This window comes from Octodon degus, unplaced genomic scaffold (assembly GCF_000260255.1).
Source record: "Octodon degus isolate 3935 unplaced genomic scaffold, OctDeg1.0 scaffold00039, whole genome shotgun sequence".
In the NCBI taxonomy this organism is placed as follows: domain Eukaryota; kingdom Metazoa; phylum Chordata; class Mammalia; order Rodentia; family Octodontidae; genus Octodon; species Octodon degus.
The window spans coordinates 11876032-11894730 of record NW_004524615.1 but is presented as its reverse complement, the minus strand read 5'-3'; the positions used below and the strand labels follow the sequence as shown (position 1 = coordinate 11894730).

General features: G+C 36.0%; 1 protein-coding gene and 1 pseudogene across 2 annotated transcripts in view; one reads left to right on the top strand and one right to left on the bottom strand.

Moving 5' to 3' along the window:
* Pcca (propionyl-CoA carboxylase alpha subunit) overlaps window positions 1-18699 on the top strand; it is a 512764-nt gene that overhangs the window by 256225 nt on the left and 237840 nt on the right. For both annotated transcript variants that reach the window (XM_004631187.2, XM_004631185.2), the window contains exons 13-16: window positions 4168-4311; window positions 5608-5682; window positions 10217-10285; window positions 11797-11872. In XM_004631187.2, coding sequence (XP_004631244.1) covers window positions 4168-4311; window positions 5608-5682; window positions 10217-10285; window positions 11797-11872 — 364 coding nt within the window. The remainder of the gene's footprint in view (window positions 1-4167; window positions 4312-5607; window positions 5683-10216; window positions 10286-11796; window positions 11873-18699) is intronic.
* The window catches only part of LOC101586223, a 4118-nt pseudogene continuing 2807 nt past the window's right edge, over window positions 17389-18699 (bottom strand).

Genomic DNA, 18699 nt, shown 5'->3' with positions numbered 1-18699 from the left:
GTTTGCCAGGAAAGCGCTTATTCTACTGAGCCATCTTCCTGGCCCCTTATCTTCTATTGATTTCTCAACTTATAAAAGCACTTTTTTCTTTTCTTTCTTTTTTTTTTGTGGTACTTGGGATTGAACTCAGGACCTTGCGCTTGCCAGGCAAGCACTTATTCTACTGAGCTATCTCCCCAGCCCAGTACTGTCTGAAAGTAGGAAGAATTATACAAGATCTTCATTTTAGAGAACCACAAGACATGTGATATGTAATGACTGAGAATTTTTCTTAAAAAACCTGTTTAACTTAGGTTAACTTAGTGTTTCCCAAATAGAAGTGGCACAAGAATAGCCAGTTACCCCTATAAAAGCATTTCTAGAATAGATACTGATTTACACCAGACTTCTGTGGTTAACATTTTTCTTTGAGGTGGGACCAGATGAACTTTTACTTAATACTAGTCTTTGACTCATTTTTCTTTCTTTAACCTTTGTTTTAGTTAACCATCTTCTAACTTCCTGTCTTCTTCCCATCCCCTCCCCTCCCTTCATACCTTGCTTTTTCTTCCTTCATCCTAAAGATATTTTTTCAAAACTTCCATTAAGCTGTACCTCAACCTGGGACTCAGTTTCTTCCTTTGTATATTTCTGTTTTCATCTCTTAGCTATTGAGTTTAACTTGTAAAGGGGAGCCTTTGCTAAGTTCTTGGGAATGGGGGGATATATATGTGATGATCTAAATAATTTAACCCTTTTAAGATTCCAGATGATGATAATTCAGAGTCTAAGGCATTTTTTCACATATCTTATTGAATACCTTTAGGGTTCTGTGTCAGTAGAAAGGTTTCTTTCAAAAATGTTTAAAATAATTTTTACTTTGAATAAAAGATACATTTCTTTAATATGAAAAATTTAGAAATTTAAAACTATTTTGTAGGCTTTGATAATACCTGAATCTGAATATTTAAAAAAAAATTCTATAAGTATTGATACCTTTAAAAGCTAGTTATTAGTTTCATTCCTACTTTAAAAGCTAGTTATTACGCAGGAGTCAGAGGTTTGATTCCAGGTGTGCCATGGTGGTGCACTCTTGTAATCCCAGCACTTGGGAGCCTGAAAATAGGAGAATCACTATGTGTCAGATCTATGAAGTGAGACCTTGTACACCCTGTAGACCCTGCCCTAAATTTAAAAAAAAAAAAAAAAGCTAGTTATTAGTTACTTCTGTTTTGAATTACTTGGAACTCATTAATTTATACTATAAAATGTTGTGTTTAATTTGTTATATAACATTAACTTTGAAACAAAGCAGTCCATATGTGAAGCCTAGTCAAAGGAGGTCTAATTGTTTTTCTATATAGTTGTCATATATTAATGTCTTCTACAGTAAAATGATCCTTGTAATAAATGTGGATCTCTCATCTGTCATAATGACATGTTTTTAAAATAACAGCATTCATTTATATAGCCATGAGGAAGGACAGGAGTGTAATATTATCTCTGGAGCCCCACCTCTGCCACCCACTCCCTTCAGGTGTGGCTGGATTTGTTGCTCACTCATTCATTTATTTGTTCCATGTATATTTACTTGCTTCAGATAAAGTACTACTTACTTTTCTGGGCACTGGTCATAGACAGAGAAAATTAAATCATTAGCTAATTTTTAAAATTGTTTTCTTGCTCAGTAAGGATGTAAAGTTGTATTGGAAGATTCTGGACACATAGTGGGCTTTCCTCTTGTATCGTATGCTCAGATGTTGTCTCCCATGAAATTGATTTCTAGCACTAATAGAGTGGCTTTATGCTTGTTCCTTTTTTTATTACATTTATCATAGAGAATCTTATTTCTCACAAAACCATAATTTACTTTCAAAATATGTATTTTAAACTGCCTAATAAGATCTTTGTTTAGCATCACATTTATTTTACAAAGGATAAATGCTTATTTTGGGAATGATTTGTCATTAAAATTATGTCAAAATGTCTTAAAATGTTGTTGAAACTGTAAACAAACTCGTAACACACACAGAGCTAATTATGGATGCCATCTGTTTATTTTTACCAAGGTCTTTTTTTTTAAGAGCATGGCATTGTCTGCTTATAATAAGCATCAAGATTATTATAATGACTAAGTCTTGTCCTTCAATTAACGTAGCTGAAGATGGGATGATAATTCGCTTGTTCACTGACCTTTTCCTGTGTCCATGTGTGAAATATGGCTTGTCATGATAAAGAAACTATTGTGATAATGCATTTAGAACATAGTCTTCACAAGGAAAGAATTAGTACCAAAGTAGCAAATGTGACTAAAGATTTTTTTAAATGTTAAATCTGATTCAAGGCTTTAGTGTGTCTGCATTTTGTTGGTGCTGTAAGTGCCTTTTTTGTTTGAAGGATGTTGCTAGGAATTGAACCCAGAGCCTCTTGCATACTAGGCAGATGCTCTACCAGTGAACTACATGGCCTTCTTCCTAAGTGGCTTTATTTTCACTCAAACTTAGGAATGTGTAAATACTCAGTCATTTTATAATGGCGTGTATTCTTGTTCCTAGCCTGTGTGTCAGCACGTTTTTTGTACATTTGTATTCTATGTGTTAGTATGCAAGGCTGAGGACTCCCATGACAACTCCAGCCAAAAAAGTTATCAGCAGTTTGCTGAAGGAGCAGAGTGATTCAGTAGCTCTGTTTTGCAGTTGTGCATGCTAAGCACTACCCAGGCCAGTCTGGAGGGAAAGCAGCCTGCAGGATCCATCTGCTCCTTTCTGCTAAGCTGCATTGATGCAAGAGTACACTAATTTGGTTGCTTGTCAGGACAAGTTAGTGAAAGCATGCAAGTGAGTGAGACTTAGGCTGGACTAGTGCTGTGGAAAATCATAAGCTGCTCTGGTAGATGCCATGTTAATTGTAGCAGAATAGGTTGATAATCAGCCACTTGAAGAAGTGAAACAAAGTAATCGTGTTTTCTGTTGAGAATCAGTTTCAAATTAAAATTATTAAACATTTGGACCACAACTAAATTAAAATTGGGAAAAGTAATATATAGAGTAGTAAGTACTTCTTAGGTATAGTTTTTTTTACTGTGATCTGTGTACCATGTTGTTTATTTATTTTTATTTTATTCTATTTTATTTGTTTTTAAAAAAATATTTATTTATTTATTTAGTGTGTGTGTGTGTGTGTGTGTGTGGCCAGCTTAACCCACCAGGGGGCGGGGCTGGCTGGCATGTGGTGCTGGGGGATTGAACCGTGGTCCCAGTGCTTTGCTTAGCTTAGCTTGTTCTAAGTAGGTGCTTTAGACCACTGAGCCATCTCACCAGCCCCTATTTTATTTGTTTTGAAGGAAGGAAAAGTTTATTTAGCTCACAATTACTGGAGGTTTCAGTCCATATTCAGCTGGGTCCAAGGCAGAGCAGCACATAGCAGAAAGCAAAGCCACCTTTCATGGTGGCAGCAAAGAGCAAGAACACAAAAGGAGGAGTAGCAGCAGCTCAAGCAGCTAACTTCTCTTTCCTCCTTACATTGTAATGCAAATTACCTGCCCCAGGGCAGGTGCAGCATCCACACCCACAGTAATCAGCCACAAACTCCAGGAACCACCCCAAGACTGCTTGAGGCTTTGGAGGGACACCTATAAACAAACCATAACCTTCCACCTCTGGGTCCCCAAAGACTCATGCACATCCCTTTATGCAAAAGCCATTCTAGTCCATCTCTAAGAGTTGCTGAAGTCCCAACAGTTTCAGCATTGCTGAAGAGTCCGAGACCCAAGTCTCCTCTAAGATCCAAGGCAAACTCAACTGTGAGTCCCTGTACAAATGAAAACTTAAACACTTGCAACATTCAGAGGCACAAGATAAACATTACCATTCCAAAAGTTACAAACAGCAGAATACAAACCACTGGGGCCAAAGCAAGTCCAAAATCCAGCAGGGCAATCATTAAGTCTTAGATTTCAGAAGAAGGCCTGGGAGGCCAGGCGGTGTGCCCCTGAGAGGGCAATGTATGAAGCTGTGAGTGAGAAGCCGTGTTGTTTACATTCTTTCATTGTATTTCTGCTGAGGGTTTTAAGTCAAGTATTATCAAATGTTTAATGTAACTGACCTCATTTACCTAAAAACACTTGAAACTTTTCTTGTTTATTTACCTTTTTCTTCATCTTCTGACGGGCATATCTTGGTCTTGCAGGTTGAGCATCCTGTCACAGAATGCATTACTGGCCTGGACCTAGTCCAAGAAATGATTCGTGTTGCTAAGGGTTACCCTCTGAGGCATGTGCAAGCTGATATTCCCATCAATGGCTGGGCAGTGGAATGTCGGGTTTATGCTGAGGTAAATGGATGATGTTGGGAGGAAGGATGGTGGTTATGCCCAGAGTCAGGAGACCTGGTGCAGCTGAACAGCAGGTAAAGTTAGGGTCTTAAATTTGCGTCAAGCATTTGATTATGTAACTCAGAATTAAACCAGAAAAAACTGAAATTATTTTAACATAATTAATTTTAAAGAATTGAGTTCAGTCAGTTTCTATATAGTTTTGGTTAGGAAGTAGCTACTAATCCATTAAAACAGAACAAAGCATTAGTTAAATATCCTTGAGCTTGAATGGACCATTGTTTTGTTTTGTTTGCTTTTTGTTTGTTACCAGGCTTGCATCAGCAAGAAATATGGTTAAAAACACCTTAACCTGGGTACTTATTAGTTGCTGATATTTTTTGTTTTAATTTTGTCCTTTATTAAAAAAAAATTTGTCCTTTATGATTACATGAAAGTGACAACTGAACTATAAATCACGAAGTTTTTGGCAAAACATGTACTGTTAATTCATAATTATAATTATGGGTTTTACTCATAAAGTCTTAGTTTAATATTTTTATAACTATATAATTTTGTAATAGCACACTCAGCATCTGAAAATGCTTTTTCTCCAATGATTAAAACAAGAACACAGTAACATTTATGCTTTTACTTTATGACACACAAAATGTCTGTCTATATAAAAATATCAGAGTATATGTGATTAAGAACAATGAAAGTTGTTTTAAAATCTTTTAAGTAGCTTAAAAATACATTTTGTTGTGGTTATTACTGCTCTTGCTTTTTATCACATGTTGAGTGGTATGCCTTTCTTACAACATTGAACTTATTTATTACTTATTCCATATTTACAAGTGGAATACATATCTAGAAGCTCATGCAGAGTTTCCTTTTAGGTCTTTATTTGAAGAACCCAGATTCTCATGTTTTACCATATGTGAGCTGTTTTGAGAAGTAAGAAAAACAAATATCTTTAGTGAGCCACATTTGTTGTTCTGAACTTGAGTATGTTTTGATGTAGAGCCTAGGTTATTTTATTTTTGCCTAAGGCATTCTAAGAAGTTTTATAAAAAGTTGGAATTTTACCAATTTCAATAAAGTATAATCAGGGTCAGGCTAAATTCTGCTTGTAATTCTGTTTGATTTTTAAATATACTTCTAAGTTGTGTAGAGGATAAGACAGTAACAATCTGAAATTGTGATTTAAGTAGTGTATGTTAAAACTAGACCTATAGATGTTTCTTCATTGTATTTAACCTTACTTGTGCTGATTTATGCTTCAAAAACTGAGCTTCCTTTCCTTTGAACTCCCAGGACCCCTACAAGTCTTTTGGTTTGCCGTCTGTTGGGAGGTTGTCTCAATACCAAGAACCTGTACATCTACCTGGTGTAAGTCATTAAATTGTAATACCATTCAGGGATTAAAGTCTTGATTTATGTCATACTTTTATGTTAAAGCACGTCAACACCAAAGAGTATAAACTGAAGTACAAGTGAAATTCATAGGGAAACAGTATTTGCATTAAAAAACAAAACTGGCACTTTACAGAAGAATTCATTTGACAAGGGATGCTCAGAAGTATCTGATTGCATAAATGATAGTTTACAAGATTATCAATCTCTTGAAAATCATCATGACATAGATCATGAAATCCTAAGAATGGAAAATGACTATTTCTGTTGTTTTGATTTCATCTTTTCAGTAAATCTAATGTACCTTCCCTGTGTAGTAAGATTATCTTGAAACTCATAAACAAAAAATCGGCTCGTTGGTTGAACTGGGTGAAGAGAAACAAAATGTGCCTCTTTCTACGAAGTATTTTTAAAATACATATTATTTGCATCAGTTGAGAAAAAGTGACCATCCTCTACTTTATTCCATAGTTGCTTATATTTAATAATTGTTCTTTAAGTAATTGTTGCATAAAAATAACAAGGACATACCCTTTCTCCTAATCAAGGTAATAAGTACACGTATAGATGACATTATGTTAGCTAGTGGATGACAAGGCTGTACCATCTGTGAATATGATTATTCCATTTGATTACTGGCAAGAAAATGGTGAAAGATTACAGGAAGAATTCTAAATTTGAAGATGTTATTGGATATGTGATTTATTTCACTTTTTAAATTGTTTTTGTCCATGTGCTTTCTAAAGGGACTTGACCCTCCCTGGGCTTGGAGACTCCATGCTGTGTTCAAAGCCTGAAGCCAGAAAAAAAATTGTAAAGATTTAACAGGCATTATGTGACGTTAAATAGCAGATGAGAAAACAAGTATCATAAGGACATAGCTAAACACTTTTTTAATCAAACAAAAAAGTATTAAATAAGAATTCCTAGTGATTACTCTGGTTCTTAGAAGTTTTCACCATGTTGTAATAGCTAACAGGATGTCAAACATTTTGCCCTCACAAGTTTTTGCAATTTGCAATTTTCAAACGTGAGACCTGTTGAAAGTACAAGTGATAATGGACAAACTATACCCCCTACAGTCTTTGTCCCACCAAATCTTTCTTCAATTAATGCTGCAGCAGGAGTTTTATGTAATAACATTTGCAGTTGTGAGCCATCCATAGAAAGAAAAAACAATTAAAATGCCTTAAATGTTCTGCTTACTGCTGTTATTTGCTTGTGTGAATGTTGCATGTCAGCTAAATGGACCAAGGAATAGATAAAGTGATTGGGTGCAGGAGAGTGCACACTAAGCTTTGTCTATCATTATTGCTGGGAGCAATCAAATTGATGTCAGCAGGACAGTAGATGCGTTGACAGCTGTAATTATGTATCTCCATGGTGATCACTTTTGGCCTGTCATGGAGGCCCATGAGTCCCCTCCCTTGGAAGCATTTAATCAGATTGGGCTGTCACTTGTCAGGTAGACATGGCGGGCTGGGAGTTGTGCTTAGGGGAGAGGTGAATTAAGAATAAAGGGTGGGCGACGTCTGGTAGTTTTCAGGGTCCACTGTGCTGCTGAAGGAAGAAATTTTAATTATGTTAGAGGTTTGTGAGTAGTGGTTTGAGAATTTCATACAGAGGTGCTTGGGTGTTTTTGTTGTGGTCGTTGTTGCTTATTGTCCCTGCTTGCTTTTTAAAACCGAGATCGGTCCATTTAACTTGAGAAACTATTTTTGACTTTTGGTCACTTGAACACGTGCTTCAGATTTAAATAGTGATTTGTAGCTTTCATAAGCATCTTTAAGCCTGAAATTTATTGATGTGGCAAACTTGAAAAATTTCCTTTTGATTTTTGATCATCATATTTTGTAAGTTTACTTTCAGACCTCAGTTTTGTTATGTTCAGAGATTTAGTTGGGGTTACATTGATTTTATTCTTGAATTGTTTAATGCAAATTTATATAGCTTTTGTTTTCATGAAAAAATGGGCACTTGATTTAATTTTTAATTGGCTAATAGAAATAAAAATATAGCTGAATATTTGGAAAAAAGTTGTAAACTGTAAATTATACGTTAGGATTGTCATTCTTTATTATAGTTTCAGATCAGAAATGTTGATTTATTTATGTGTTATTTATATATAAAATATTTTTATTTTACCACGTTTTTAAGGTAAAATGATGTACTTTCTCTGATCATAATTTTATTAAGTATCAAAGACATAGTTATAGCTAGGAGTTCTCAGTAGCTTAACTTTTAAGATAGTAATGTAAGTCAGGCTCAGGTTGCTGTGGTTCATTCCCCACAACTCAAGCCAGCTAAGCCTGCCCTGAAGGCATTCGGAGCAAAAAACCCAAAAAAGATAGTAATGTAGATGGTAATTAAATTTAAGGTAAAATTTTAAGTTATGCCAGGTGTGGTGCACCTCTGTAATCCCAGCACTTTGGAAGGTGAGGCAGGAGGATTGCAGTGAGTTCCTGCCCAACTTGGGCTACATAAGTGAGTTCAAGGCCAGATTGCACTTCATGGCAAGATCTGTATCAAAAGAAAAAAGAAAAGTTATGAACTCTAGGAGATATAATAAATATTCTTCATTGCCTATGTTAATTTGCCATTGGATTGAACATCGAAGTTTCTTTCTAGCTTTGTAGTGATTTATGTAGCAAATGATAGATATATTTGAGGATAATATCAATCTCAACTTTAAAGCTTTAGCAGGCCGGGGAGATGGCTCAGTGGAATAAGCGCTTCCCTGGCAAGCACAAGGGCCTGAGTTCAATCCCTGGTTCTGAAAAAAAAAAAAAAAAAAAGCTTTAGCAAGTATGTTTTTTGTTTTGTTTTTGCAAGTATGTTTTGATTTTAAAGATAATGTTAGTAGAATTCGCTCTTCAACTTTTTGGTACTAAAATTAAGAAAATGAAAATGCACAGGTGTGTTTTCTATTAGGTAACCTACTCGTCAGTTGCCATTTTGAGGCTGTTTAAATGTTAGGAGAAGGTAGATTATGATCTCATTGCTTTCAGAACTGCCCCACTAACTCTTTTCAAGTTTTTATCAACGCTGAATTTCTTATAACTTTAGTTTATGTCTAAAAGTATGTTTTAAGAAAATAAAAGACCAACTATATTTTGTAAGTAAAATGTGAATGTGAATACAAATATCCATATTTTTGTTTGTGTTTGCAAATACAGAAATAAAAGCCTTCTAGGTATGTTATAATGTTTTCTTTTAAAACCTTACAAAGAGAATAATAGTGTGTGATTTTTAAAAAGAGAGTGAGCCTATGGCTTATCTTTTGATGTCACCATGTAATAAAGCCATCACCATACCCTCATGTGGATATCGTAGACAAGAGGTTCTACATGTGGTCCCTTGATAATTGCCTAAATTAAAATATTAAAGGCCTAACAGCCGCTGTGTTGACCTTTTTCTGCCTTGCCACAGACAGATGAGCTGCTGTTTATTAGGAAGCCTTCTTCCCACAGGTGATGGGCTCCACACGTTTCTGCTTTTCTCTTCCTACCCCTTTACAATGTTGGGCATCAAAGTCCTGCTGTTTTAGCAGCTTCGATTGAATTCCTCTATCCTCCAGACCCCTGGGATATGCCTGACACTCTTAAGTATTTTGATTAGCTTTTAAATATTTCAAGTTCCAAAACTTAGTCACAATAATTAATAAAAATTCTGTCCTCAGCAAACTGCTCATTTAAAAAGTTTTACATGGCTAACCTCTGTGCCTTACTGCTGATATCAAGCTGGGAGAGGAAAACAAGAATCGGTGATGGACTAACGAACTTGTTGGTTGGTTAACAGCATCAGGCTTTTCAAAAGATATTTTGAACTTGTGCAGTTTCCCCCACCCCCATAAAAATTGCCAAATCAGAGCTCTAATTGGGGCTGTGTCCTTACAAAGCAAAGCCACAGGTAAAGCTGTGTAAACACTAATGCCTCAGGGAGCTAATAGAAACAGAAAAATAGTGTTTTACAGTTGAGAGGGTAAAGCAGAAAAGAAAGTGTTGCAGACCTGAAAGCCAAGCTTGGTGCCTGTGCTGTTGAGGGTGGGCTTGGCCAGGGCCTGCCTGGCACTCTCAGAGAATCAGTGGGAAGTTCCTCCAAAGGGCATCTCATCCCAGCTACTCGTCATAGGAAGACACCAGACCGGTCCTGAACTATATCAAGATTTGGTTATATAGTTCCTGCCTGCCCTCCCTCCTTTTCTTTCCTTTTTTCTCTCTTTCCTTCCTATTTACTTCCTTCTTCTCTTCCTTGTTCCTTGTACTTACTTCCTTGTTTAATGTGAGAACAGCAACAACAAAAGTTATAGTATTAACAACAACAACAAAAGTTACAGTATTAACAGATGAAGATCAGTTGATGTATTTTTAGGTTGTTATCCAGAAGCTTGGAATGTTTTTTGTGAGTGAAACTCTATTCATTTTCTCCATGGAAATTAAATTTGTGGTTAAAGTGTACCTCCCCAATTGGAAGTTACTTTTATTTATTTACTTTGCATTTTGTCTCTCAGGTCCGTGTTGACAGTGGCATCCAACCAGGAAGTGAAATCAGCATTTATTATGATCCTATGATTTCCAAAGTGAGTTCTAATTCTTATTTTTTCCAGTTTTCCTTTAAATAAGCAATGCATGTAGTTAATTGCAAAGTCTGAAATTGAGCTTTCTCTGAATCATGTACCATAATCAAACAAGTGATTATGGACTGATAGAAAAGTGAAAGCAGAGTTTTTCTCTTGAGAAACTTCAAATTTACATTATTTTATAATACTGTACTTACCAGTCAGATCCTACCACTACCATCACCAGTGTACTGGAGCATGTGAGCATGTGCGCACACACACAGGCGCACACACACACCCCCTACCTAACCAGTGGCACCAAACCCATTCACTGCAATGAGAATGAATCAAATTGCTGTTTTGGCCCTTCCTGAAAATTGCTTAAAGTATTAGTGGCAGGTGTTACCATGAAGTTGGGTTCTTAGGCAGTATTTGTTAGAATAGCTTTGATATTTTCAGTTTTTTTAAATTACTAATTAAATATATTTGACATACCCAAGTTTTTTTCCTTTTGTGCTGGGATCAAACTTAGGGCTTTACATATCAGGCACATGTTGTACCATTGAGGTACACCCCCAGTCCAGTTAAGTTTCATGTAAGAGTATAAGGTATGATTTTGCCTACTTCCCTTTTAAGTTTCCCATATTAAATAAATAACACTACTTAAAATTTTTAATCTTTACAATCTTAAGACTATAAAATATTTCTGGAGTTTAAAACTATGGATTTTATTTGAAAGTTGTGTGTTCTCTGAAATGTTAAGTCTATATTGAGGAATGATTTCTTTATTCAATTCTGTTTCTCAAGATGGTTCCCCCCAAGTATACTTTTTAATATAGTTATAGTTGCAGTAAACATTTTTATCTATTTTTACATTAACATTGTTAAAATAAACCTTAAGTCTTTTTCCTATTAGAAAAGCACTTTAAAGCAAAATACATAGAATATAAGTTGATTTTTAAGTAGCCATGTCTCCATTTTTAGATTAATGTATTTCTGTTCACAAAAATAGACTATAAATTAATTTTCAAACTGATTTGATATTGAAGAGATTATACATTTGCTAGAAGAATTGCAATCTACAGGTGGACTAAGAAAACATCAGAAAAATTGTTAATAGGTTAGGTCTCTAATAAATAGGTTAATCTGTGTGAGTTATTTATAAACAGGCACATTAGATAGAACAATAAGACCTTTCTGTTTTTGTAATACTAGTGTCCTTCTGTGATATGTTGTGTGTAAAACTAATTCTTAAAATAGCTTTTTATTGTGTTCACTTTTGTATTTAAATGTCCTTGTTTTAGTCAGAAAAATGGTTGCTATTTGGAGTATAAAACTTGGAAACCACAGAAAAATAGGGAAAGTCAAGTCGAATGTAGCTTGATTTAATATATCTTTACCTGAAAACATCACAATTGACATATTTTCATATTAAAGACCAAACTACTGTGAAATTTTAAACTTTATCTTGAGGAATTTGTTGTGAAGTATTTACATTTGAATCACTTAACATATTTTTTGTTTGCTTTTAGTTAATCACATATGGCTGTGATAGAACTGAAGCACTCAAGAGAATGGAAGATGCTCTGGATAATTATGTTATCCGAGGTAAACACCAGACATTTGTGGTCCTGTTATCATATATGGTATCCAGTGCTAGAAAACATTTTGAAATTTTACTCTGGTGAAACAGTTGCTTATTATATGTTTAAATAGAAATCAGAAAATCTTGAATTAAACTGATGTACTAATGTAGGTGTTTTATTTTTATAGTAGTCTTGTACTTTATATATTTGTCTTAAGCTATTCAATTAAACTTATGTGAAATCTTTCCTAAATGTATGTAGCATTTTGCAGTTATGTACTGTATGTTAAATGAGAGACAATGCATTTTGATAATAGTTTTGCTATATTACTGTCTACTGGGCTTTCTATTTGTTTGAAGTAGGAAAGTTGTCTCTATGGGGATATGAACCCCTAGTAATATACATTGAATACATTTAGGGGTAGATAGAAAAGCTACTTGCATCTGGTTAGAGCAAGATATAGGCAATTTTCTAAGCAATGCAATTTTGTTTCTTCATGTATATCTCTGACAGTGGAATTCCAGTACAAGACTTAACAAAGCATCCTACAAAGCTTTAGAGTATATAGTGATAAGTTGGAGCAGGCATTACATTTACATAGTTAAAGAAAAATCCTATGTGCTCCCTTTTAGGAATAGCTCATTCTAAATTGAATTAACAACTTTCCAGTAGTAATGCAAAGATCACCTTTTCTCAATGTTAATTATCACCAGCTTCAGGATAGTGGGCTTTAACATCCAATTTGAAGTATAAAATATAAGTTCACTTTGAATTAATAAGGAATATCTAAGAACATTCTCTAGAAAAGGCTGGCTACTGTATAGGTTTTCTCTCTTCTCATGTTATCCTGAATATCAAGTTGGGACTGGGAACTAGATTTGGAGGCTGAAATGTAGAAGGGTGATGGTGTGACTGCATTGGCTCCCTGAAGACCCAGCGAAGCATCTTTGCAAGTTGCAAAAGGTCTCCTTTTGAGTTTGGTTTTGAGGTATGTCCACAGAGCAGACATTCATTGCATAGAGTGGGTACATAGTAAGTTCAGGCCAACCCAAACTGCATAGTGAAACCCTGTCTCAGAAAGACTAAAAAAAAAAGTATTTTCCATCAATTTACTTCGATTACTGACTACACATTACATTTAGATTCAGCAGTTACTTTTTTAAAATATTGACTTAAATAGCAAGAAGGATGCCTTTGTCTTAACTTTACATGTATCATTTAAAAATGTATTTCACTGAACAGATAGATTTATCCAGACTTACCTTGAAATTTTTGGCTTTAATTTTAAGATAATAAAACTAGACAGAGCTGGACCCACATCTTGTCCTGATGCCACTTAGTTCTGTTGTGATTCTTATCCTATTACTTTGTCTCCACAAGGCTCTATCCCACCCTTTAAAATGAAGGGATAGTCTCTGCCTTATGAATTAGTGGTGAGATTTAAGAGACTGAGAATTTGTGGCTTGGTACTTTCCTGCCTCCTGCTGTCTAGGAGCTTTAGTTCCCATCTTTTCTCTCCTTTCATCAGAATTATAAAAGCACATATTTAAAAATCATATGTCAGAAATTAGTATCAATCAGTGATGTGAAATATTTTAATTGATAAACATTTATGCCCATCTTATGTTATTCCTATTCCTGTATGCTGGGGTTATGTGGTCTCATTGCAACCTGTCCACCACTTCTCCAGGGCATGTACTGTTATGGAAAGTAAAATATTGATTGTATAATTCATGGCTACATGTTGGATTATCTCATAAGACTGTGCAGAGGATGAGGGCACTGATGGTGCTTAGCTTGTTTAAAAGCATGTTACTGCTGCTTAATTATGTCTGGCACATGGTAGGAGAGAAAGAGAGAGAGAGATACACATATGTGAGACAGTATTATTACTTATTATAAATACTTATTATTATAAGTATTTTTGAATGAGTGAGTGATGTTATCCCTGATTGCAAATAGTTTCTCTACCAAGTGTGATAAAACAGGTAAGTACACTAACTTCAAGAGTGGGTATTCAAGGAGGAGTTGGCATATTTTTCTTTGCTCACATTTCCCTTTGATCCTTTGAAAGTAACATGAGGACTGCTTTAGGATTCATAGTGACTCTGTTCAGAGTATCTCACTTTGTGCTGCTGCTGTTTGATACCCCAGAGTGGCAGCATCTTTCAAAGCCTGGTGGCTTATGCTGAGCAGGTGAAATAATGGCGATGGGAACATTTAGCCATCATTGGAGTGTGCCTTGCTGTAGATGGGAAAATGGTCTGGCAAAGTAGGTTAAAGTATGTATATTTTCATTCCACTGCCCAGCATTCAGGAATCTTTCTGGAAGAGTTAAAGGACTGCATTGTGAAGTGATGGTCTCGAGGATGTTTGCAACAGCGTTGTTTGCAGGCACCCAAATACCAAGTAGCCTCATTGTGCTCTAAGTGGACACCTAGTTGAATACATTACATGCATTTTTATTATAAAGTACTATGCAGCTATGACTTGAAGGCTTGTGCACATAATGTTTAATTGGAGGGGCAATTTTAGGACACTGTTAAGTATATTTTCGTGCTAGTTAAGCAAACTGCCTAAAACATTTCTCATTCTATTGAGATGAGCACAAACAGCAGTAGGAGGGTGTGCATGTCATATTTTCCTGTCTTTTGGAGATATTATATTGTCCTAATTGGGCTTGGACTCCTGGGCTCAAGTGACCCTTCTGTTTCAGCTTCTCCAGAGGCTGGGGCCCCAGGTGGTACCTTCATTGCCAACTCAGGATTTTGTTTTTAGCTGAAAGTGTTTATTAAAGAAGAGTTTTTATTGATAAATTTTCCATAGACATTTTTAACTTCAGAAATTTTTAAACCCACAACAGAGTTGAATAAGTATGTAAACTCAGCAAAATATTCTAAAAGAGTCCAGGAGCCCATAATAATATTGGGTCTTCCGCTTGACTGGCAATGTCAGAAATTGTTGACCTGAGTCCCCTACAGCTCAACATAACAGCATGGCTTTACTTCTTATATTTCGTTTTTATACTTTTCTGCTGGATGGTTAAGACCAAGGTAAAGCAGGACCTATGCGACAAGAGTTGTAGCTTTTGGGTCTGATAAATTCAGTGAAATCCTCCCAGGATTTATCCTGAGATCCTGTACCTCAGATTGTAGAACCTCTGTCAGTGTTAGCCATGTGGATGAGTGATGGCCAGTGCTTGGCCAATGTCTAATCTATTATAAGAAAGTTGCAAACATCATGACATTACTCCTAAATATTTTGCCATATATCTTAAAATTAAGAGTATGTTCCCACAAAGCTGCGATACTGTTATCACACCAAAGACAATCAACTAATAATATCACGTATGGTATTGTTTATGTACTAGTCTCTCCAGTTGTCCTTCAAAATGTCATTTTTCAGGAGCAGTTTAAGAAAGTGGACCTGAATTTATTTGTAGGTCAGTATTGATTACACTTATTTGGTAGAAAGAAATTTTCACTTTGCCCCTTACAAGTTTTTGAATACAATGTTAATAATCTGGAACAGACTAAATATTATGGATGAGAGGCTCTCTGGTGGCTGATTCAGGATGCTTTATTCCTAATTGACTTGTAAATGAACAAGCTTATTTTGACAAAGAAATTTATTTTGACCTAGTTTCCTAAGTGGTATATCATAGAAAGATCCAGGTTCATTTGGGCTAAATGTGTTAATAGGATACAGTTTTTAAATTTCACTGTGAGTTATCTGTACCTTTTAATACTTTCACTGTGTCATATGTATGGCCTTTATGAAGATGTCTTCTATAATGCTATAATGCTGTTAAAAGACTTTGTCTATGGGTATTGCTGTCCTAATGTGTGAGACTTCAACAGTTAAACATCAGCGTGGTATTCATTTCAGTTTTAAAAAAAAAAGCCATTTTTATCTATTTTTAACCCTATCTGTGGTCTGAAATTTACACAATACCTTTGGCTATGTCTCTTTATTTTCTTGACCTCTTGTGTATTTCATTTCACTATCATTTTAGGACAATCTGGGTAGCTGACTTGTAAATGAATGTCCCACATGCTAAGTTGGAGGTATCAGCATTGGCCTAGCACAGGGATGTTGGAAGGGAGCAAAAAAAATGGTGGTTGTGGGGCCAGGGAGATGGCTCAGTAGATTAAGCACTTCCTTGGCAAGCACAAGAGCCTGAGTTCAATTCCCAGTTCCACACACACACACAAAAGGCAATTTTACCTGAATGAAGTTGTCTTTGAGCTGGTAATTTTGGATATGGTGCAGCTAAAGATTAGGTTTTAGGATATGACTATGGTGAGGGCAATTGCATGTGCCATCCACATGAACAACATAAGTAAGGATTGGAAGGGTTGTGAATCAAGTAATGTAAATGCTTTAATGAACATTTGGATTGTGGTAAAGATGCCAGCATATTACAAGGAATAGGAGATGACTTCCTAGGCAGATAAAGTAAGCCTCAAGGTTAATAGAAGTTCCTTTAAATACTGGAAGAAATGATGTTCTAGAAATGGCAGTTGACTGCAGGAGGTATGTGAGGGTTATTGGAGGATCATCCGTAAGGGCACTGAGGTCTTTCCATGTGGCAAAGAGGTAGGTGGGATACCTCAAAGATGCCAAATATATGGTAGTTTTTACTGATTATGGAGCAGCCAGATCAGAAGATAGTCTGGGACAGTTTGGAAAATAGGAAAAGGAGCATTTAGGAGCAGCGGGGTAGTTGGGACAGCTGAGGAAGTGTACACTTGTGGGAACAGAGTGAGTCTCTGAAGTATCTTGTAGAAAAATATTCTCAGTGACCCTGAGAGGGATCTGCCTTTTTACTGAGTCAACAGTTCAATTCTGTTTACTGTTCTTTGGCTGGGCTCTGCCTTGTTATGCCTATATGTGTGATCTGGTACAGTAGCTTCCTAAATGAGCTTTGTGTGAACAACTTTTTACTTGTACCAGTCCATATTTCAGTATAGACAATTTTTTTTTTTTTTTTTTTTTTTTGTGGTCCTGGGCTCAAACCCAGAGCCTTGCAGGCACTGATGGCACTGAGCTATCTCTCTGGTGACAATCTTTTTTTATTTTTTAGATTTTATTTATTTATTATTAATTTTATTGAGAAACAAATAGCAATGAGACAGTTTCAAAACTGATTAGTAGGGCAGTTTCAATAATTAATACATTGCATATTGTTGTCTTTGTAGTGGTTATTCATAGTACAAAATACTGAAATAATTATGAATGGAAAACACATTTTCTTTCTTTTTTTTTTAACAAATGTAGAAATTTTTATTGTGTTCAGATATTCCTTATAATGAGCTTAAAGTGCTTATGTGAAAAGCAGAGTCTAGAAAATAGATTTGTGATTGTAAGTTTTGTCCTTCGTTATAGAGATGTAAGAACTAACTACACATAAAACACTATTCCCTGGAGTAGTAACTGAAATTCTCAGGGGCTGTGAACTTGGAGGATCTCCTTGCCTGTCCAGCTCTTCCTTTCAGATCACAAAATGGGTACAAATGGACATATTATCTCTTGAATTTAAATTTTTGTAATAGTTTGAATGCTCTTCCCTGAATGCATCAGTTCAAATGCCTGATTAATTTGTTCAAAGGGCAGATTGCCAGTCACAAATTCATCTACTTTTATCTTTTTGGACATACATTCAGACACCAGGTTTCTGTACTCTTCCATCCTTCAAAAGCAATGCCCTTCCATGTGTGACCTGTCACCAGCTGGAAGGACCAGTAGAGATTTCTTCACCTGAAGAAGCTACCCCAGCCACCATGTGATACCCCAGCCTTTGTGGTCCGCCTCCAGTGTTGCCCTCATGACCTTCACATTTCCAAAACACTCAAAGGAAAGGTCCACTCCTCCATTAGTCATCTCAATGAGTACCTCTTGAATGGGTTTGCTGAAGTCCTGTGGATTAATACATCGGAGGCTCCAAATGCTTTAGCCTTTGAATATTTACCTTTATTGATGTCTACACCAATGATTTGGGATGCACCAGCTACTTTACAGCCCATGATAACAGCCAATCCAACTCCTCCCAGGCCAAAGACAGCATGACTAGAGCCAGGTTCCACCTTGGCAGTTTTTATAACAGCTCCATAACTAGTTGAAATACCACAACCAAGAAGGCAGACTTTATCCCAAGGTGCCAAAAGATCTATTTTAGCCACAGAGATATCAGCTACAACTGTGTACTTAGAAAATATGCTGGTTCCTATATAGTGTAAAATGGTCTTTCTTTTGCAAGTAAATGTGCTACTACTATCTGGCATCAGTGATTTCCCGAGTCATTCTTATCTTCTGGCAAAAGTTTTGGATTCAGACAAAATTTGCATTCTCCACACTGTGGTATGTAAAATGGGATGACAGTATCACCTGCCTTAAATTTAGTAACTCCTTCACCAACACTTTCCACAATTCCACAATTTCAGCACCTACATGTCCCAAGATCATCCCTCCGGATCAGCTCCACTCAGGGTATATGTATCAGTATGGCAAACTGCAGTGAGAATTATCTTAATTTGAGCTTCATGAGCCTTTGGGGATGCTACCTCAATCTCCTCTATGGAAAGAGGCTTTCCATGTTCCCAAGCAACTGCAGCCTTGCATTTGATAGCCTGAGACACCATCCTTACAGCTCTATCCACACGAATTGGCTAGCGAGACTGTGTACAGGATGAGGCCACCTCTCTTCATTTTCAACACTGACTCCAAATGTGTGGAGATTTTCTCTCCAGCAGAAAATTCACTTTTCTGTACACACCAACTGGGTGTGCTAGCAGTTCAGTTCTGACACTGTCTATCTGCAGCTAATGTCAGAGCCTATAGATTAAGGGC